Source organism: Muscardinus avellanarius, assembly GCF_963383645.1.
Source record: "Muscardinus avellanarius genome assembly, chromosome: 16".
Lineage (NCBI taxonomy): Eukaryota > Metazoa > Chordata > Mammalia > Rodentia > Gliridae > Muscardinus > Muscardinus avellanarius.
The window spans coordinates 72676886-72698181 of NC_137802.1; the positions used below are offsets into that span (position 1 = coordinate 72676886).

The following is a 21296-nucleotide window of genomic DNA, read 5'->3' on the forward strand; positions in this document are numbered from 1 at the left end:
TAGGACCCTGCCGCAGGGCACGGATGGGCCGTAAGCCTGTGTGCGTTCACACATGCACGTGTGTTTGTGTGTGTGTTTCTGGTTTGTCGCTTACATGCAAAGTTGACTTAGGCTCCACTTCTGAACAAATGAGAACCAGAGACATTAAAAGAGCGTCTCTGTGGCCTTTGCAGGCTGAATCCTTACTACCTCTGCCAGACCGAAGAGGCTGGGGAGGAGGGATCGGAAGGGAGGTTAGACGGGTGTGCCGAGCTTGGCTCTGGGGCCTCTCAGTTGTGCTTTCTTTATGTTTAGAAGTTAGCTCACTCCTATTGTCCCGAGGTTATGAAATGGCATTAGAAATCCTGGCATTCTTAAAATTCCAGCTGGGGTCAGGCGTGGTGGCGCATGCTTGTAATCCCAGCATCTGGGAGGCTGAGACAGGAGGATCGCGGTGTACGGTCAGCCTCGGCTACTTAGTGAGGCCCTTTGCAACTCAGTGAGACTCTGTTTCAAAATAAGGAATAAATAATAGGGCAGGGGGTGTAGCTTGGAGGTAGAATGCCCCTAGGTTCCATCCCAGGACCGTGGGAAGAAATTTTCAGCTGGGGCTCAGCGGCGACACACCTTACATGCTGTGAATAAAGAAAGCAGCTCGGCTTCGGCCTGGCCCCTCCTGGGGCTCCGTGTTCACCTCCACCTCTTCATCCACCCCAGAGGCAGCGCTTCCCCACAGTGGCCAAGCACCGTCATGCCTGGGGCCAGCCCGGACATCCCAGCTGCGCCACCTGCGAGCTGCTGCTGATGGCTGAATGTTCTTACCTCCCAGGATGGTTCTTTGCAAAACATCCTCCCCAGCGTGACTGACCCCTCTTCTCCTGGTGTTGCAGGACCACATGGGCCAGATGGACGTGTACCTGGTACATGGAGATGAATACAAGGCTCTGCGTGATGCAGTGGGCAAGGCCATGCTCGAACGCAGGGCCCTGGATGCTGAGACCACGCTCAAGGTAGGACAGGCCGCATCTCTCGCCATCCACGTCTTCCCTTCTCTACGTCCAGCAATGTGGGTGCGGTAGAGAGGACGGCAGGGCCACCCCGTCGAGTAGAGCTGCTGGGGAGTCAGATACCCGGGCCAGCATGCCAGAACTAGTGGCTGGAATGGGAGCACAGGGACCTCGGAGTCAGGGCCCAGTTTGCTGTGTGTCCCAGGCACAGGAGCCCATTGGAAGATCCTGTTCCTTTTCTCTTTTTTGGATGGGACCCAGGGGCATTCTACCTCCGCTACACCCCCAGCACTATTTCTTTCTTTATATTGGAATAGTGTCTCACTGAGTTACAAAGGGCCTCACTAAGTAGCTGAGGCCGTCAGCAAACCGTGATCCTCCCGTCTCAGCCTCCCGAGTGCTGGGTTTACAAGCGTGCACCACCACGCCCAGCTGCTCCTGTTCCATTTGTTCATGTGTGTTGCTTCCTTGGGGACCCTGCTGAGAGCTCATTTCCCCAGGATTATTGTGCCAGGGAGGCCCATTAGCACCGTCTGTAGCTGGGCCACACTCACAGAGACGCTCATGATGAAGACGCAGGGTGAATAGCATTCTAACTTGCCCTTGGGAGGCTGAGACAGGAGGATCTGGGTTCACGGCCAGTCTCGGCTACTCAGCGAGGCAGTTCAGAACTTAGTGAGACCCTGTTTCAAAATAAAAAATAAAAATAGAGTTGGGGTGTAGCTCAGAGATAGAATGCCCCTGGGTTCCCTCCCCTGTACCATTAAAAAAAAAAAAAAGAAGAATTCCAACTTGTAAACTGGGAGTGGTGACCCACTCTGGGAATAAAAAAATAAAATAAAGCCGGGCGTGGTGGCGCACGCTTGTAATCCCCGTGCTTGGGAGGCAGAGACAGGAGGATCGCGCAGGTTCGAAGCCAGCTGCACGTGGTGGCTTAGGAGACCCTGTTTCCAAATAAAAATGTAAAAATAGGTCTGGGAGTGTAGCCCGGAGGTAGAAGGGCTTCCAGGAACCCCAGTACCACCAAAAATAAAATAAAGAATAAAAAATAGGGCTGGGGGTGTGCTCGGAGGTGGAACTCCCATGGGTTCTACTTCCAGTACTGCAAAAAGAAAAAAAAAAAAAATTGAGACCCACATCCTGGCTTTGTGCCAGGAAAGAGGGGCTGGAGAACCCTGTATCTGCTCAGGAGCTGTTACAAAGGCCACGGAAGTAGTCAGGAGAGGACAGAAGCTGATTTCCCTCGTTATACCCTGAGGGTTGTAGTGTGTGTGGTACTAGGGATTAGCGGGAGGGTCTGGGGAGGGGGTTCTGTCTCTGAGCTACACCCTCGGGCTTTGGTGTCGTTCTTATTTTGAGACAGGGTCTCACTACGTTACGGCACACAGGTCTTGAACCTGCAGTCCTCCCATCTCAGCCTTCCCAGGACTGGGGTTACACGTGTGTGTCCCCACGCCTGGCTTATCCGCTCATTAACTGTCTGAACACTGCATTGAATCTGTGCGTAGCATGACTTGTTCCCATGGAGATGGGCCCGGAGGTTTGAGGGCTGGGCCCCTCTGCATTCTCACGTGATGCCCTCGCCCCGCAGGCCTGCAGGAGCCCCAGAGCCCAGCAGGCAGTCTACGTCCTGTTGGCTCTGTTCCGAGAAGTGGCTGACTTGTACCGCTCCCGCGACCCCAGCCTCCACCCGAGGCCCGAGGTGAGTGAGGGCCGCCAGTGCTTCTGTTCAGGGTCTTGTTTTCTGGAAAGACTTTCAAATATAATAAAAGTCACAACACAGGTCCCGCCCATAATTTCTTACCTAGGATAGAAAGTTTTTCTCCCTTGTTAACGTGGGCGATCCATTTTCCGTTTAACGCAGAGCTCACAGAATTATCACTAAAACTAAACTCAGGAACATGAGAAAGTTTGCCAAAACAGAATAGGAAAACTTGTGCCCAGGTATGTGGTTGCTGTGTTACGACACAAAAATTCTCTTTGAAGAATTTCCCCTCAGTGGGTCAAAATTTAAGCATATTTACCTTCGTATTTGAAGTGTTTTGGTATCAAGATATGTGATGGTCAAGGAGTAAGCGTTCAGTTCACATAATATTCTTCTTTGAAATCTCCTAACGTTACTTCTTGCCAGCAATGCGCGGCTGTGAATGGATTCCTGGAAGAAAGCCCGATCCTTTCTCTCCCGGGTGTCCGAGATTTTGCAAAAGCCCTCGTGAACAACACTCTGCCCTTGTTGAGGACGGGCTCCGGGGACGGCAACCTCGAAGGAACCGTGACAGAAATGGCCGTTCATGCTGCGGTCGTCCTTCTGTGTGGGCCAAACAAAACCTTGGACCCCCTAAGGAATCTGGCCTTCTCCCCGGCCAACATGGCGGTAAGGCCCGGCCACGATTACTGTGGCTTGTGCGGTAAAAACTTCAGTGAGCTGGGTGTGGTGGCGCTCGCCTGTGATCTTGCAGGCTGAGACAGGAGGGTCACAGGTTCGAGGCCAGCCTCGGCAAGTCGGACCTCGTTTCAAAAAAATAAAAATAGGGCTGGGGATGTAGCTCAAAGGTAGAATGCCCCTGGGATCAATCCCCGGTACCAGAAAAGAAAAAGAAAAAGACCACCACCAGTGATTTTCACAAAAGAAACCAAGCCTGGGCTTCGGGAACTGTGCAGCCTTTACCTCCCCTTCTGCATCCGCCTGTGTCTTTGCCCACCTGGTCCTCAGCCCCAGGCGGTGGGGAAGCCTGCCCGCCCTTGCTGCTGCCCAGAGTGCTGCCACGCTCCTCAACAGCTCTGGGGCAAGGACGGCAGGCGGAGGCTGCGCGTGCCCGGGGCTCTGGCTGGGTGACGGCTCACCCGGCTGTTTCTCCTCGTATTCTTACAGAACGCATTTCTCCCAACAATGCCCGAGGACCTGCTGGCCCAAGCTCAGAAGTGGAAGGGTCTGGAAACCATGCACTGGTACAGTAAGTGTCGGTGTCCAGCTGGGGCCACACTCCCCTCCACCTAGCATAGCAGCCCCGACCCCCCTGAAGGTCCAGAGTCGCCTGCCTCCTCCTGCCCATGGTCATGGCATTGCGGGAGACGCTCAAAGGATCCCGCCCTCTGCCGGAAACCCAGATCCTTTCACTTCTAGACCGTGGGACAGGCCCTTCAGGAGGCTCTTGTGCTGTCTGGGAGAAGGTGGACACGGGGAACCACTCACAGGCTCACTGAACGGCCACAATGTACCCGGCACGGTGGCCCACACCTGTAATCCCAGAAGTAAGGAGGCTGAGACAGGAGGATCGCAGCTTTGAGGCCAGCCTCAGCAACTTAGTGAGATTCTTGACAAACTAGCAAAACCGTTTCAAAACAAAAAAATAGAAAGGGCAGCTCAGAAGTAGAATGCCCCTAGGTTCAGTCCCCAGTACCAAAAAAAAAAGCCAGAATACAAAGGATTTTTACACAACCATAGCTCTTTGACGTATAGAAATGGGAAAGAGGATGATATGACCCATGTCCAATTTATATAGTAATTAGTACTAAATTACTAGCCAGCCGGGCGTGGTGGCGCACGTTTGTAATTCCCACGCTTGGGAGGCTGAGACAGGAGGGTCGCACAGGTTCAAGCCAACCTCACCTACTTAGTGAGGCTCTCAGCAACTTAGACCCTGTTTCCAAGTAAAATACAAAATAGGTCTCAGAGTATAGCCCAGAGGTAGAAAGCCCCTGGGATCCATCCCCAGTATAAATTAATTAAGTAAGTTGCAGAGGGCCCCACTAAGTAGCCTGCGATCTTCCTGCCTCGACTCCCAAGCACTGGGATTACAGGCGTGTGGCATTGTGCCCAGCTTTATGATCTACTTTCTCTCTGCTTGGTAAAGTCAAATTCAGACATTTTTCACTCGCAGCATGTGCGGGTGTGTGCCCCAGGAGCGTGGCAGGGCGCTCGGGGTGCCCGCCGCGGGTGTGTGCCCCAGGAGTGTGGCAGGGCGCTCGGGGTGCCCGCCGTGGGTTGTGCCCCAGGAGCGTGGCAGGGCGCTCGGGGTGCCCGCCGCGGGTGTGTGCCCCAGGAGCGTGGCAGGGTGCTCGGGGTGCCCGCCGTGGGTTGTGCCCCAGGAGCGTGGCAGGGCGCTCGGGGTGCCCGCTGCATGTCTTCCTTGGGTCAGGCCGGGGTGGAGTGGCAGCTTCCCCTTCCCGCGCAGGCCGTCGGGGGGCCTCGTTAGCCAACGTGTGCCCTGTTAGCCAACGTGTGCCCTGTTGTTCCCTCCACAGCTTGCCCCAATGGTCATCCGTGCACCGTAGGAGAGGTGAGTCCTGGTGCTCGGGACAGGGCTTGGGGGAGGGGGCTCCAAATGTGTCTTCCTCTGGGGCTGAGGGAGAGGGCAGCGAGCACGGGGCCCATCCTTCTGGGAGACTTGGGCTCCTGCTGGGCCTGCGAGGCAGCATCTGAAGGGCGCAGAGGGTTTCTAGCCCAGGGTTCTGCCCCCCGCACTGTGGCCACGATTCCTCATCGCAGGGCCTCGCCTGTGCGCTGTAGGGTATGCCCAGCCCTAGCGCCCTGGGAGCCAGCGGCAGTCCGCCCCCAGCCAGCGTGGCCACCAGGAATGTCTGCACACCTGGCCAAAGGCCCCTGAATCGATGTGCTGCTGGCTGGGGGCCTCTGCCGCCTCCCTTGCCCACGCGGGGCTCAGCCACGCAGCTTTATGGAATGGCCCCGTGTTGACCAAACCGTCAGCCAGAATACTCGCCGAGAAGAGGTGAGGGGGAGGACAGGAAGGGGACTCGCAGGTGGCAAGCTCTCCAGGAAGAACGGATGCTGCCCGTTGCTGCCCTCCCACGGCAAGCACATCCGCCCTTGCTGTGTGGCGGGCTCGGGCTCGGGCTCAAAACAGCCCATGTGGATTAATAAACAGGATACCTGGAGGGGCCTGATGGACACTCGTCCCCTTTCTCAGCTTCACTCGATTCCCGTCTGTAAAGATTCTCGCCAAGCAGTGGTGCCTGCCTTTCATCCCAGTACTTGGGAGGCTGATACAGGAGGATTTCAGGTTCAAGGCCAGACTCGGCAACTTATTGAGACAACCATTTCAAATTAAAAATTAAGAAGGGCTAGGAGTGTAGCTTAGAGGTAGAATGCCCCTGGGTTCGATTCCCAGTTTAAAAAAAAAAAAAAAAAAAGATGAAGAGGAGGGAAAGAAGGAGAAATAGATTTTAAAACTCTTCCAGTTCTGCACTTCATGACCCGGGAGCCTGTGACAGGCCGGTGTGCTGCAGGCTCTGGTTCGTGGTGTACAGCGGGACAATGTGTGACTTTGGAAAATGGGCTTTTTACAGTATTAAGTCTTACAGTTTTGCACTGGGCATGGTTGACACACGCTTGTAATCCCAGTACTGGGAAGGCTGAGGCAGGAGGATCGCAGGTTCACAGCCAGCCTCAGCAACCTCGTGAGGCCCTCTACAACTGAGACCCTGTTTAAAACTAAAAATAAAACCGGGCTGGGGGTGTAGCTCGGAGGTAGAACGTCCCTGAGTTCAATCCTCAGTAGATAACTTTGTTTTTTAATAAAAAGTCCAATGGCTAGAACGATCACGCCATTCCTGGTGTGCGGTAAAGACGCACTAGAAACTGGCGAGGGAGACGGGCGTGGAGGTGCTGAGCGGGAGGAGCTGGGTTTGTGTATGTCCCTCAGGTCTCTGGGGCTTGACCTTAATGGTCACAGCCAGGCGCGGTGGCACATGCCTTTGATCCCAGCACTGTGGCGGCTGAGACGGGAGGGTCGCAAGTTTGAGGACAGCCGCAGCAAATAAACTCTTATCAACCCAGAGAGACCCTATTTCAAATTGAAAAATAAAAAATAGGGCTGAGTTGTAGCTTGGAGGTAGAATGTCCCTGGGTAAGGGGAAAAAAAAAACCAACTACGCTGTCACATCTAATTTTTAAACTCCAGGCGGCCTGCTTGTAGGGCAGGCCACCTGCCCCCACGCCGCCCCTGCCCTGCGGTGCGTGCCCACTCAGCACAGCCCCCGCTGCCCTTGCCACGCCCGTGCACTGATCCCACTGCCTTTCTCCTAGTGCGGCAGGCCGATGGAGCGGAGCACCTGCGTCGACTGCGGCGCTGCGATCGGCGGCCTCAATCACCAGCCCACGAGTGGCTTCCAGATGGTCCAGTACGTATGCCGTGTGTGTCCCTGCACCCGTGCGTGCTGGGAAGGGCACGAGGCCGCTGCAGCCAGAGCAGGGCGGCGCGTCACCCGCCATGTCGATGCGCTGCTGCTTACCGAACGGTGTCTGCCCTCTGGGCCTCGGGCTCGCTCTGGTAGAACACACTGGACATGCGCAGGTCACTGAGCGCAGCGCAACATTTAAGTCTGAGACCCAAGGCCAGGCAGACGCCGTCTCATGTGTCAACGATCTCGGCGTTTTCCTGGTTTTGTTCTGTTTTCATTTGAGAAAACGGAAAGACATATAATCTAAGCAAATATGGTCACCCTGCAATGGCTGTAGAGATTGATTCTGGTATCCACCGCAACAGCTACCGAAGTCCACAGATGTTTAAGCCCCTCATATAAAATGGCACAGTAAGCCGGGCGTGGTGGCGCACGCTTGTAATCCCCGCGCTTGGGAGGCTGAGACAGGAGGATCGCGCAGGTTCGAAGCCAGCCTCAGCTACTTAGTGAGGCTCTCGGCAACTTAGTGAGACCCTGTTTCCAAAGAAAGGATAAAATAGGTCTGGGAGTATAGCCCGGAAGTAGAAAGCCTCTGGGTTCCACCCCCAGTACCACCAAAAAAATAATAATAATTTAAAAAATGGCACAGTAAGCCAGGTGTGGTGGTGCCCTCTCGAGACGGGAGGATTGCAGTTTGCTGACAGCCTCAGCTCCTTAGTGAGGCCCTCTGCAACTCAGAGCCTGCTTCAAAATAAAGAATAAAAAATAGGGCTGGGGTATAGCTCGTAGGTAGAATGCTCAGTTGCAGAGGGCCTCACAAAGTTGCTGAGGGCGGCTGTGAACCCATGATCCTCCTGACTCAGCCTCCCGAGTACTGGGATTACAGGCATGTGCCACCACACCTAGCAAGCACCACAAGGAAAAAAATATATTTTTAATATTATTTTCTTTAAAACTAAGTATCTAATCCAGGTACAGTGGTACACACCCATAATCCCATACTTGTGAAGCTGAGACAGAAGGATCACAGGTTCAAAGACAGTCTCAGCAAGTAATGAGATGCTCATTGACCTAGTGAGACCCTATTTCAAAATAAAATAGGTGTAGTGCTGGGCTTGGTGGCACACGCTTGTAATCCCCTCACTTGGGAGGCAGAGAAAGGATCGTGCAGGTTCATTCGAAGCCAGCTGGTTTAAGAGACCGTTTCCAGATAAAAATATAAAAAACAGGTGTCTGGAAGTGTAGCCCAGAGGTAGAAGGGTTTCCAGGAACCCCAGTACCACCAAAAAAGAAAAAAAAAAAAGGTATAGCTTGAAAATAAATGCCTCTGGGTTCAATCCCCAATGACATAAAAATAAGTAATTCAAAAAAGAGGAGGGGGAGCCGGGCGTGGTGGCGCACGCTTGTAATCCCAGCATTCGTGAGGCTGAGACCGGAGGATCGCGGTTCGCAGACAGCCTCAGCTACTTAGTGAGGCTCTTTGCAACTCAGTGAGACCCTGTTTTCAAAATAAGGAATAAAAAATAGGGCAGGGGGTGTAGCTCAGAGGTCGAATGCCCCTGGGTTCCATCCCCAGACCCGCAAAAAAAAAAAAAAAAAAAGAGGGGCGGAAGCCAAGGCGTGGTGGCGCACGCTTGTCATCCCAGGATTCGGGAGGCTGAAACAGGAGGATCGCAGGTTCACAGCCAGCATCAGCTACTTAGTGAGGCCTCTGCAACTTACACCCTGTTTCAAAATAAAGGATAAAAAGGCCGGGCGTGGTGGCTGGTGGCGCACGCTTGTCATCCCCGCGCTTGGGAGGCAGAGACAGGAGGATCGTGCAGGTTCAAAGCCAGCCGCGCTGGCTTAAGAGACCCTGTTTCTAAATAAAAAAAGAAGTATAAAATAGGTCTGGGAGTGTAGCCTGGAGGTAGAAGGGTTTCCAGGAACCCAGTACTACCAAAAAATAAAAATAAATAAAGGATAAAGAAAATAGGGCTGGGGGTGTAGCTCAGAGGTAGAATGCCCCTGGGTTCCATCCCCAGTACTGCAAAAAACGGGGGCTAGGTGTAGTTCAAACATAGAATTCCCTGGATTCAACCCCCAGCACCACAAAAAAAAACAAAAAATGAAAGAACTAAGAAGCCAAAAATGTGGGGCGCGTCCCTGGGGGAGAAACGGCCATGCTCACTCTCCACGCTGTTTTTACTCGTCCTTTCTAGAAACAACGTGGACAGAACTCAGACGGGCCACGTGCTGGGCAGCCCGCAGAGCAGGGGCGCGGTGGCGGCGGCGGACCGGGAGATGCCCCCCGTGGTCTTCGTCCTCCTCCGCCTCCTCACTCACCTGGCTATGCTTTGGGGAGCCGCCCAGAGCCCCCAGGTACGACCCGCTGCTGGGGAACCCGATTCGGTTCCTCCAGGATGAGCCTGCTGTGGTTGTTTCAGTCCTGGCTGGCCGGGCGTGGCGGCGCGCGCTTGTCATCCCAGCATTTGGGAGGCTGAGACAGGAGGATTGCGGTTTGCGGACAGTCTTACTGCAACTCAGTGAGACCCTGTTTCAAAGTAAAGAATAAAAAATAAGGCTGGGGGTGTAGCGTGGAGGTCGAATGCCCCTGGGTTCCATCCCTACACACACACACACACACACACACACACACACACACAAAGTCCTGGCTGGGCACGGTGGGCACACACCTATAATCCCAGCTCCTTGGGAGGCCGAGGCAGGAGGATAGCAAGTTGAGGCCGCCGTCGTTGCAGATTAAGGAATAGGGGAATTACTCATTAGTTTATGTAAAACCCACTTCATTTAAATTATGTGTGGCGCTGGCAAGCCGGGCGTGGTGGCGCACGCTTGTAATCCCAGTACTTGGGAGGCTAAGACTGGATCACAGGTTTGCGGCCAGCCTCGGCTACTTAGTGAGGCCCTCTGCAACTAAATGAGACCCGGTTTCAAAATAAAGAATAAAAAATAGGGCTGGGAGTGTAGCTCGGAGGTCGAATGCCTCTGGGTTCCATCCCTAGTACTGCAAACAAACAAACAAAAAATTTAAAGTGTGGTGCTGGTGGTTGAACCCAGAGGCATTCTACCTCCGAGCTACACTCCCAGCCCTATTTTATTTGGAAACAGGCTCTCAGTAGGTTGCTGAGGCTGGCCTCACACCTGTGGTCCTCCTGTCTCCCTCAGCCTCCCAGGTACTGGGATTACAGGCCTGTGCCACCACACCCGGCTTCAAATCTTTTAAGGATATTTTAATATTTCACCAATACAAGCAAGTTTACAAACGGATAGGCACAGGTGTAATGAGCAGATCGTCCAGTCCGCGCAGTCATCACCTGCGTGTGGGAGGGGCACCTGTCAGCCATGCCTCCCTCGTGACCCTAGGGAGGAAGGGGCACACTGACCGCGAGGGCCTCTGCGCCTGCCCGCTCGCCCGCCTGTCTCCCTTGGCCTCCGCTGTGTCATCACCCTTGGGTCGCCCCGCGCAGTCCCCTGGAGAGCACTCCAGAGACCTCCAAGCCCGTGTTCGGCCGGCGGTGGCGCCGCGGAGGCCGCCGTCTTGTCTGCTCACAGAGGCCTGTCTCCTTGCCCCGCAGGCTCTGATAAACATTATCAAGCCTCCGGTGCGGGACCCGCAGGGCTTCCTGCAGCAGCACATCCGGAAGGACTTGGAGCAGCTAACCCGGATGCTGGGCAGGAGCGTGGACGAGGCCACGCACGTGGTCCACCTGGTCTTGCGCCGCCTCCTCCCTCAGCAGCACCCCTCTGGCCAGAGTAAGGCAGGGTCGAAGGTTGGGCCAGGCGAGGGGGGGGCGCCAGGACCAAGAAATCCGGCTGGGTCCCCAAGGCCTTGGGGTGCAGGAATGCTAGGACTGGGGAGCCCCGGAGCTCCCTCTGCTGGGGGCTGAGGGCTGCGCGGCTCCAGCCAGCCACACACTGGCTAGGGCTGCGGCGTGGTTGCTAGGCAGTGTTGGCACCCAGTGTTAACCTACTGTATTGAGGGCATGGCTCGTGCAAAGCAGGTGATGTGCCGGGCATGGTGTTGAGCGCCTGTCATCCCGGGACTTGGGAGGCTCAAGGCAGTCGTCTTGTTTTAAAGGGCGTTACGACCGCAGCTGTGTGAGCCCGGGGTTGTCAGAGACCGGGGTACCTTCAGTAGCTTGGTGTTGGCAGCAAGAAACATTTTTTAAAAACTCAGTTAACTTAGGAAGGTATTACCCGAAAGGAGTGTTATTTCTATTAATTAACATTTAGTGTAGAGTGCTGTGTTTTTGTTTCTTGGGTAACAACGCACTTTTGTTTATTTTGGGGTGGTTTTTCTTTTTTGGCAGGGATTTTCAATTTCAGTGCAGTATTGTCAACCAGAGGAGACAGAAACAACTGGGAAAAACACATTGAAGCTCTTCTCTTGCCTGAACTAGAGGTAAGCGGCTCCTGTCCAGGAAGGAGTCCTTGTGTCCGCCGGAATACGCGCCCAATGCCTTTGGGTGGGTGACGAGGCCTCTCCCGCTGGGTGTGGTGGCACACGCTTGTAATCCCGGTACTTGGGAGGCTGGACAGGAGGATCCCAGGTTCGCAGCCAGCCTCAGCTACTGAGTGAGGCCCTCTGCGTTTTATTGAGACTCTGTGTTTCAAAATAAAGAATGAAAAATAGGGATGGGGTGTAGCTTGGAAGTAGAAAGCCCCTGGGTTCAATTTCCAGTGCCACAAATAAATAAACTCCTCTGGAGACAAGCTACACGCCCAGCTTTTCACCAGAAAAGCACTGGCAATCAGACTAATTCTTCCTCTGTCTCACTGAGAGTGAGTGACCACAGCAGAAAACAAGAGTGATATAAAGTCTAGTCTACAAACAAGGAATGAGTGAATTATCATAAAAGATAAGGATCCCTATGCTTGTCATCCCAGCACTCGGGAGGCTGAGGCAGGAGGATCGCGGTTCGCAGACAGCCTCGGCTACTTAGTGAGGCCCTTTGCAACTCAGTGAGCCCGTGTTTCAAAATAAAGAATAAAAAATAGGGCAGGGGGTGTAGCTTGGAGGTCAAATGCCCCTGGGTTCCATGCCCAGTACAAATAAATAAATAAATGAATAAATGAATAAATAAAGATAAGAAAAGCCAGCTCTGCTGGCAGGTCAGGCAGACTCCCTGAGAAGCCGCTGGTGGGTCCTGAGCCATCCGCGGCAGTATCTCACTTCCAGGATTCTGTATCATTTCTTTCTCCAGCAACTGGATAAGACCCTGCGGAACGTGACCAAACTCATCAGCCAAGATGAGCGCATCAGCTCCAACCCCGTGGCCAAAATCATATACGGCGACCCGGCCACCTTCCTGCCCCACCTGCCCCAGGACAGCATGGTCCACTGCTCGAGGATCTGGAGCTGCAGGACGAAGGTCACGGTGGAGAGCCTGCTGCACGTCGTGGAGCGCAGGAATGGCAGGGAGGCCGTGCCCCTGCTCTGGCAGTTCCTGCAGAAGGTCCGTCGCCGCGCTGCCGGCCCCCTTCCCTGAGCAGCAGGAGTCCCCCAGCCCTATTTAATTTTTGTTTTGAAACACGGTCTCACTACGCTGATGAAAATCTCACTACTTGCTAAAGCTGTCCTGGAACCTGCGACCCTCCTGTCTCGGCCTCCCAAGTACTGGGATGACAGGCAGGTTCCACTTTGATGGGCTTATTTGCCCATTTTTAACTGGTTCACTTGATTTTTGTAGTCAAGTTTTGGGTTTTTTGTTGTTGTTTTTTTTTTGTGGTACTGGGGGTGGAACTCAGAGGCTTTTCTACCTCTGGGGTATACTACCAGACCTATTTTTATATTTTATTCTCTAAGTTGCTGAGAGCCTCAATAAATAGCTGAGGCTGGGTTGAACCTATACGATCCTCCTGTCTCAGCCTCCCAAGCGCTGGGATCACACGCGTGTGCCACCACGCCTGGCTTGTAGTCAAGCTTTTGAGTTTCACATTTTGGGTACTTCCCCTCACTGGGTGATTAGTTGGCACAGAATGTCCTCATTCTATTGGTGTGCAGAAGCCTTTAGTTGGATGTAATCCCATTTATCTTCTCTCCTCCTTTCTTTTCTTTTTTTCTTTCTTTTTTTTTTTCTTCTTTTTTTGAGTACTGGGGATTGAGCCCAGGGGCATTCTACCTCCAAGTTACACCCAGCCCATTTTATTTATTTATTTGGAACATAATCTCACTAGGTCGATGAGAGTCTCACTACTTGCTGAGGCTGTCCTCGAACCTGCGACCCTCCTGTCTCAACCTGCCAGGTACTGGGATTTCTCCCCCAGGCTCTGCTGAGCGGCTGTGTTTGTATGTTGTTTGTGACTGGCCACGTGGGACAGGCTGTCTGTGTGAACTCAGGGTGCCCTGAGTCTGTCCTGTGTGGGATGAGCGGCCGGCCCAGCGCCCGCTCCAGCCCTCAAGGCAGATGTTACACTGCGTTCGGCCCTCAACCCTACGCCGCCGGCTGGCCAGATGAATCCCCAGCCCGCCCAGGGCCGCGCCCGGCAGTGTGCTGGGTAGCTGGAGGGCGGGGTATTCACAGCCTTCCCTCCTCCAGGAGGCGGAGCTGAGGCTGGTGAAATTCTTGCCTGAGATCCTGGCCCTGCAAAGGACCCTAGTGAAACAGTTCCAGAACGTTCCAGAAGATGAGTACGGCTCCATCAGGAACTTTATTAACGGTCACAGCTCAGGTAGGACTGCTTTCTGCTCCAACAAGACGTCAGGACCACAGTGCTTGGTCTGGAGGGGTGGGTGGGCGGCTGGAGAGCCCCTCCCTCCTCCAGCCCCCCACCTCAGCCTGTGCCGATGGCGCAGGAGGGGCAGGGCGGATTCTGTGGGGCACCCTGGGTCCCTTGGACCTGGCTGGTGGCTGCTCCCGGGGGACCTCACACGCCTTTGTTCAACAGACGGACTGAAGCGGTTGTTTAAGGACAGAATCTCCATCTTTCTGTCGACCTGGAACGCCCTGAGGCAGTCACTGGAGACCAATGGTAAGCGTCCTCCTCGGCCCGTGCCCGTCCCCAGCGCCCTGCTGCATGCAGGGTAATGCTATCTCTGAATGTTTAGACAGAGGTGCTGGGACAAGAAAAAATGCCAGAAACAAGCCAGGCGTGCTGGCTGGCGCTCGTAATCCCAGCATTTGGGAGGCTGATCCAGGAAGATTGCAGGTTCAAGACCAGCCTCAGCAAGTAGCGAGACTCAGTCTAGTGAGACTGAGCCCGGCGTGGTGGCGCACGCTTGTAATCCCAGTCCTTGAGAGGCTGAGACAGGACAATCGTGGTTCACGGCCAGCCTCGGCTGCTTAGTGAGGCCTCTGCAGCTTAGTGAGACCCTGTTTCAACATAAAGAATAAAAAATAGTGCTGGGAGTCAAGCTCAGAGGCAGGATACCCAAGGGCTCAATCCATTACCACACACATACAGCATCAAAATTAAACCCTGAGTCCTCCTGAATCCTCAAATAGAGAATCATTTGAAAGGAGTTGAAAACAGGGAAACTGGTTAGCAAGCAAGAGAGTTGCTAGCCGGGGTTGGGCATGGGCGCCATGATTGAGTTGGGATGCCTGTGTCTGCATCCTCCTCCCCCACGCTGTGCGGTGCTCGGTCCTTCTGCTTAGAAATAACCCTGTCATTCGAAGGTGAAATCAAGCTACCTAAGGACTTCTGCAGCTCTGACTTGGATCTGGACGCAGATTTTAAGGTCATCCTGCCCCGAAGACGGGGCCTGGGCCTCTGTTCCACCGCCTTGGTCAGCTATTTGATTAACCTACACAACACAATGGTCTACGCGGTGGAAAAATTCTCCAAGGAAAGCAACAGGTAGGGGTGCCAGTCGGCTCAGACCGCGAGGGCGGGAGCGGAGCAGGCTTCCTGCACCCCGGCCCTCGGCCCGTGCCACCCTGGACACCGGGCTCCGTTCTTGTGCCTCAGCTACTCCGTGGACGCCTCCGAGATCACTGACCTGCACGTCATCAGCTACGAAGTGGAACGGGACCTGATCCCGCTCATTCTGTCCAACTGCCAGTACCAAGTGGAGCAAGGCAGGGAGACCCTGCAGGAGTTTGACCTGGAGAAAATCCAGAGGCAGATTAGCAGCCGCTTCCTGCAGGGCAAGCCCAGGCTGACCCTCAAGGTAGGCCGAGCCCTGCCGCCGCCGGGCTGCGCTGGCCCTCTGTGGCTCTCCAGGCCGTGTCGCCCTGGGTCCAGAACCAGCGTCCTCCCGTGCTCCTCCTCTGGGCTGGGCAGTGCTCCTGAGCCCTCCTCCACATCCCCAGCCACGACTCGCATCCAGGTGTTCTGGCGTAGATCATAGCACCATCGAGGACACCTCGGTCCTTGCTGACATCCCTCAGCCCACCCAAGTGGCCCAGCCCGGGGGCCGCCGGCTGTGCCTTCCGCACACCCTGCCCCAGAGCTTCCTTCCATCTTCAGCCCTGCCCCCCGCCGCAGTGCTCCCGCGCCCCTGGCTCTGCTGGGCAGCCCCACCTGCCTGCCCACCGCACCCCTTGGTCCGGCACAACCCTCCAGCCGCCTCCAGCCTCCTCCCTGCTTACCCGCGTTGGCCCCGCACACGGCCGGCCCCTCCCTCCCTGAGCACAGTAGCACTTCACGCCTCTTCCCCTTCCCTGCACTCCTTGCAGGTCAGAGACACACTTAGGTGTGCTCCTGTCCCCTCTTCTTCAGTCGGGCTGGAGCCGGTTGAGCCCAAAGCCACCTGCGCTTCACCCCGACAGTCCGGCTGGCTGGCACAGTGGCCGCGCTGCTCCTGGGCCCCGAGCAGTCACCGGACACACACACAGATGAGCCCCCCTCCCGTACTGTCCCTCGGCCCGCGGTGATCCTCAAGCCACGCTGCCACGTGGTGGTGTCTGCGAGCCACGGAGGCCAGGCTGCCTGCCTTAATACGTCCCAAGTTTGCGGCGGGAACAGGACCGCCAGGCGCAGGCCAGATGTGTGCCTCTCCCGGGAATGCAGCCGCTCAGTGCGACTGTTGAGTTATAGCTGGCTTGTGTCTGATGGACGCCCCCGCTATGGATTTAATTCCCCCTCCCCCCAATTTTTCTTTCTCAATTTAGGGCATACCCACCCTGGCCTCCAGACAGGACTGGAACTACGAACATCTCTTCATAGACATCAAGAACAAAATGACCCAGGTACTCGTCTTGTGACCCATTTTTGGTGGACCTGGCCCTCGTTGGTTGGCCCATCCCCGTGGGGACAGCTCCAGCAGCCGCGTGTGCGTCGGGGGCCCAGGGCTCTGGCTCCCTAGGACACAGAAGTCTGCAGAGGCAGGCAGGACGGCAGGCCACCTGCTGTCTTGTTGAATATAAACAGATGGACAGCTTGGGGTTGTTTTCTGTTTTAGTATTTTAGTGGTACTGGGGATTGAACCCAGGGGCTACAGCTCTGAGCTATATCCTTGGCCCTTTTTTTGTGTTGAAACAGGGTTCACACTAGGTTGTTAAGAGTCTCTCTGCTGAAGCTGGTCTGAAACCTGCCATCTTCCTGTCTCGGCCTCCTAAGTATTGGGATGACAGGTGCATGCCATCACACCCAGCTGGGGTTTTTTTGTTGTTTTTTCCAGCATTTTTCTTTTGTTGTGGTGCTAGAGATCAAACCCAGGGTACACTACCACTGAGCTATACCCTGGCCCTTTTTATTCATTTTCTATTTTTTGTTATTTTTTTTGTGGTACTGGGGATCGAACCCAAGGATATTCTACCTCTAAGCTACACCCCCCACCCCTATTTTTTTACTTTGAGAGTCACTGAGAGTCACCACTACTTGCTGAGGCTGTCCTCGTCTTCATAGTCCTCCTGTCTCAGCCTCCCAAGCACTGGGATTGCGGGCGGGCGCCACCAAGGCTGGCTTCGTTTAAGGCAAGGCCTCCGGAAGTTGCCTAGGCTGGCCTCCGACCTGTGATCCTCCTGCACCAAGTTCTTAGCTGCTGGGGTTAAGTGCGTGGCTCGGAGGGTTGGTTTCCCAGGCAGGATGTCAGGACCGTGTGTGAGCTAAAGGCCCGAGAACCCGATTCTGATCTTAGAGAGCTCGCCAGAGAAAGACGGCCGTGCCTCCCGCCCCTCGCCGTGTCGTCCCGAGGGTTTGCTGAGCCCCTCTGTTTGAGATGCTGCCCGCTCTCGGCGCGCGCGGCGTCTACTGTGACTGTTGGAGTCTGCCCCACCTGTGGCTCGGGAGAGAGAAAGCTAAGCTCTTATCAGGTAGTGAGAAGCGAGGGGCCCAGCCAACCCGTGGCGCCGTCCTGGTTTGGTTTCCTAGAGCCCCCTACCCAGCTCGGTCACCAGTGCCATCAGGGGACAGCTGCAGGCCTACAGCGACACCTGTGAGGCCCTGATCGTCATAGAAGTCACGCTGGGCTTTCTGAGCACCGCCGGTGGGGATCCCGACATGCAGCTTAACGCGTACGTCCAAGACAGCCTGCGAATGGGCGACCACACGGCTCTGGTGTTGAAGGTGGGTCCTGCGTGGTGGCCCCCCAGGGAAATCAAGCAGCGCCCGGCGAGGCTCCACGCAGGATGAGGGAGAGGAACTGCTGTGAAGTATGAGCGGGGAGCCCTCGCAGGGGAGCACCCCGACTCCTGGCCTGCTCAGGCTGAGGGAAGAGACCCCTGCCTCCTACCCGGCATTCTCCTCCTCTCCAGGCCTTAGACCAGTGTCAGCTGAAACACGCCATTGCCCTCTGGCAGTTCCTCTCCACGCACAAGTCTGAGCAGCTGCTGCGGCTGAAGAAGGTAAGCCTGGCCTCCGCCTGCCCGGCCTCCTCCTGCCCAGCCTCCACCTGCCCGGCCTCCGCCCGCCCCGCCGTGCTCCCTCTGTGCCCGGCCTCCGCCCGCCCCGCCGTGCTCCCTCTGTGCCTGGCCCTCCTGATCAGCTTGTGAATCCTTCTTTCTAGGATCCCTTCCAGGAAATTGACTCAAAATACAAAGCAGACCTTAGCCCGGCAGATGCCAGGCTCCTCGGCACGTTCCTGAACCACGTGAGCCTGGATGCCTTCCTGACGGAACTCCACGAGATGATCCTGCTGAAGCTGAGGGGTGCGCGGGCCGAGGACAGCTTCAACCCTGAGTGGAGGTGCGGGCGAGGCAGGCGTCCCTGGACACGGGCGTTCCCTAGGCCGGAGCACTTGAGGACTCGCTCCTCTGGATTTGGTCTCTTACGGACTTTTTTTTTTTTTCCCCACGGGTTTGGGGATGAAATCCAAGGCATTCTACCTCTGAGCTATGCCCCCTGCCCTGTTTTTTATTCTTTATTTTGAAAGAGGGTCTCACTAAGTTGCGGAGGGTCTCACTAAGTAGCTGAGGCTGTCAGCGAACCTCCATCCTCAGGTCTCAGCCTCCTGAATGCTGGGATTACAAGCGTGCGCCCCCACGCCCAGCTTGCATTTAATATTTGATAGAGCCAGGCGTGGTGACACAGGCTTGTAATCCCAGTACTTGGGAGGCTGAGCCCGGAGGATCCCAGGTTCATGGACAGCCTCAGCTACTTAGTGAGGCTCTCAGCAACTTAGTGAAACCCTGTTTTAGAATAAAAAATAGGGCTGGGGGTATAGGTCGGACACAGAATGCCCTTGGGTTCCATCCCCAGGTCCCCCCACCCAAAAAAAAAAAGGTTTTGGTAGAAAAAGCTGTACCAATGTGCAAATACTAGAAGTACAAGAAATCCCAAATTATTCATTATTGATATTTTACATTTGTGCCAATCTAGTGACCCCAAAAAATGGTATCTTGTTTTCACTTGTAATTCATTACTAGATAGTGTGACTGGGCCTTTTTATCAGTCATTATTTTTTATGCATATAATAGGGGCATTCTACCTCTGAGCTAGACTCCCCGGCCCTATTTTAATTTTGAAACCATAGGTTGATGAGAGTCTCCATAAATTGCCGAGGCCGTCCTCAACCTGTGATCTTCCTGTGAGCCTCTCAGGCACTGGGCCTACAGGCGTATGCCCCGCACCCGATATCTCATTCTTTAACTTATGAAATGGGACCTGGCAGAATTTCCTGTACAGCCTCCCAGAGAAGCACAGTGAGGAGGTCTTCCTTGCTGTGCCCTCGGGTCACGAAGTGCCCCCCACGCGTCCCTTCGCTGCGTCTCTAAGTCTATATTGTACGTTTGTTTTGTTAGTTCACTTTTATGTGTCATGTGAGGCAAGCATTTAACTTTACTGTTTTCTGAATATGTCTATCATCAACGCCGGGCGTGGTGGCGCACGCTTATAATCTCAGCATTTGGGAGGCTGAGACAGGAGGACCGCGGTTCGAGGACAGCTTCAGCTAATTAGTGAGGCCATTTACAACCCAGTGAGACCCTGTTTCAAAATATAGAATAAAGAATAGGGCTGGGGGTGTAGCTCAGAGGTAGAATGCCCCTGGGTTCCATCCCCAGTACTGCAAAAAGTAGATAGATAGATAGATAGATAGATACCCATTTTCCTCCCCAATACTTTTTTTGCAGGTCAGGGGATGGAACCCAGGGAAATTTGACCTCCAAGCTACACCCCTACCCTATTTTTTTATTCTTTATTTTGAAACAGGGTCTCACTGAGTTGCAGAGGGCCTAAGTAGTAGCCGAGGCTGTTCGTGAACCGCGATCCTCTGGCCTCAGCCTCCCGAATGCTGGGATTACAAGCGTGCCCACCACGCCTGGCTCCCCAGTACATTTCGTGGTTGCTTTTCTCTTCTGTCATAAGAGATACTATATGCCTATGTACATTTATACGCTTTTGAGCCTATTCGGTAGGTAAAATCAGGGTCCCTTTCCTAAAGAGTTTGCGGTCTTTCTTAATATAAAACCTGAAAATGGATACGCCCCTCTTTTGAGTAACAGCAGCCCCACAGATCCGAGTTAGCAGAATGCCTGAGGCAGTCTCACTGGGCATCAGCTCGTCCAGGCTGACTCCAACCACCAAAAGTCCAGGTTCCGGAAGTGGGCAGCTGGCTGACCTTACATTGACCTCGGTTTTTCTAGTCTTTTTTTTTTTTTTTTTTTTTTTGGTAATCTTGGGAATGGAACCCAGGGGCATCCTACCCCCGAGCTTCATCCCCAGTCCGATTTTTTTATTCTTTATTTTGAAACAGGGTCTCACTAAGTAGCTGAGGCTGTCCACGAGCCGCGATCCTCCTGTCTCGGCCTCCCAGATGCTGGGATTATAAGCGTGCGCCACCACGGCCGGCTTTTTTTCTAGCCTTAGTTAGCACCCCGGTCTTATCAACGACTATTAAGAATGATGGTTGAGTTTGAGTGGTGGTGCACACCTGTAATCCCAGTACTTGGGAGACTGAGACAAGAGGATTGCAGGTTCAAGATTCGCCTCAGTAAGTTAGTGACACCCTCAGCAACCTAGTGAGATCTTGTTTCAAAGCAAATAAAAAAGCAAAGGCTGAGCGTGTGGCTTGGAGGTGGAATGACATCCGACTGGCTCTGATGCTATAAAGACACTCTTTTTCTTGACTTTGCAGACTGAGGGACACTCTAGTAAGTTACATGGAAACTAAAGACAGCGAAGCCCTTCCAGAAGTGGAATCCCAGTTCCCCGAAGAGATCCTGCTGTCCAGCTGTGTCTCCGTGTGGAAAGCAGCTGCTGCACGGAAACGGGACCGGCAGGCAAGATAGAAGGGTGCTCAGCTAAGACCGGACACTGGGCGCTCGCGGACGGCGGCTCCCACGCTGCACTGGAGGCCCGCACACGCCACGGCAGCAGGCCGCCTTGTGAGAGCCAGAAACACGCAGATTCCCGAGCCTTCCCGCCGTGCTGGCGCCCCATCCGTGGTGCCGTGGCCCCGTTGCGCTCTGGGAGAGAAGTGGCGCGGGAACAGTCACATCCAGCCAAGGCCTCCGGCTCGCGCTCCCGGCACCAGGCCGTCCTCATCGCTAGAGACGAGGAGCCAGCAGTATTGATGTATTTTCTGTTTTGCATGCACAGACGAGAATCTGCTTTTCTTTCCTCTCAAGTTCCTTCAGCCTGTGTTTTGTACACCTCTCTCTGGGTTTCCAAGATGTGAAACAGTGCCAGTGTTTCATCTTCTCGCGAACACGGGGAAAGCCAGGGTGTCTACACTCACCTTCAGGCCACATGAACAAGAGCTGACCCAGACCTGATGAGCCGAATCCCAGAGGCTCAGAGCCGAAGACCCTGTGAAGAACACTGGACTGAGAATTCCCCGTG

At 54.5% G+C, this 21296-nt stretch overlaps 1 protein-coding gene across 1 annotated transcript in view; it reads left to right on the forward strand.

Annotated features, from left to right (window-relative positions):
- The window catches only part of RNF213 (ring finger protein 213), a gene marked incomplete at both ends in the record, with an annotated part of 111379 nt that extends 90636 nt beyond the window's left edge, over window positions 1-20743 (forward strand). Inside the window, 19 exons of the mRNA XM_080714157.1 lie at window positions 870-989; window positions 2578-2688; window positions 3118-3360; window positions 3859-3940; window positions 5232-5266; window positions 7033-7127; window positions 9329-9488; window positions 10706-10883; window positions 11441-11532; window positions 12335-12586; window positions 13670-13802; window positions 14019-14102; window positions 14750-14930; window positions 15042-15243; window positions 16187-16264; window positions 17388-17582; window positions 17771-17860; window positions 18022-18200; window positions 20590-20743. Of these exons, the coding sequence (XP_080570283.1) occupies window positions 870-989; window positions 2578-2688; window positions 3118-3360; window positions 3859-3940; window positions 5232-5266; window positions 7033-7127; window positions 9329-9488; window positions 10706-10883; window positions 11441-11532; window positions 12335-12586; window positions 13670-13802; window positions 14019-14102; window positions 14750-14930; window positions 15042-15243; window positions 16187-16264; window positions 17388-17582; window positions 17771-17860; window positions 18022-18200; window positions 20590-20743 (2664 nt within the window). The remainder of the gene's footprint in view (window positions 1-869; window positions 990-2577; window positions 2689-3117; window positions 3361-3858; window positions 3941-5231; window positions 5267-7032; window positions 7128-9328; window positions 9489-10705; window positions 10884-11440; window positions 11533-12334; window positions 12587-13669; window positions 13803-14018; window positions 14103-14749; window positions 14931-15041; window positions 15244-16186; window positions 16265-17387; window positions 17583-17770; window positions 17861-18021; window positions 18201-20589) is intronic.
- Between the last annotated feature and the right edge of the window lie 553 nt (window positions 20744-21296).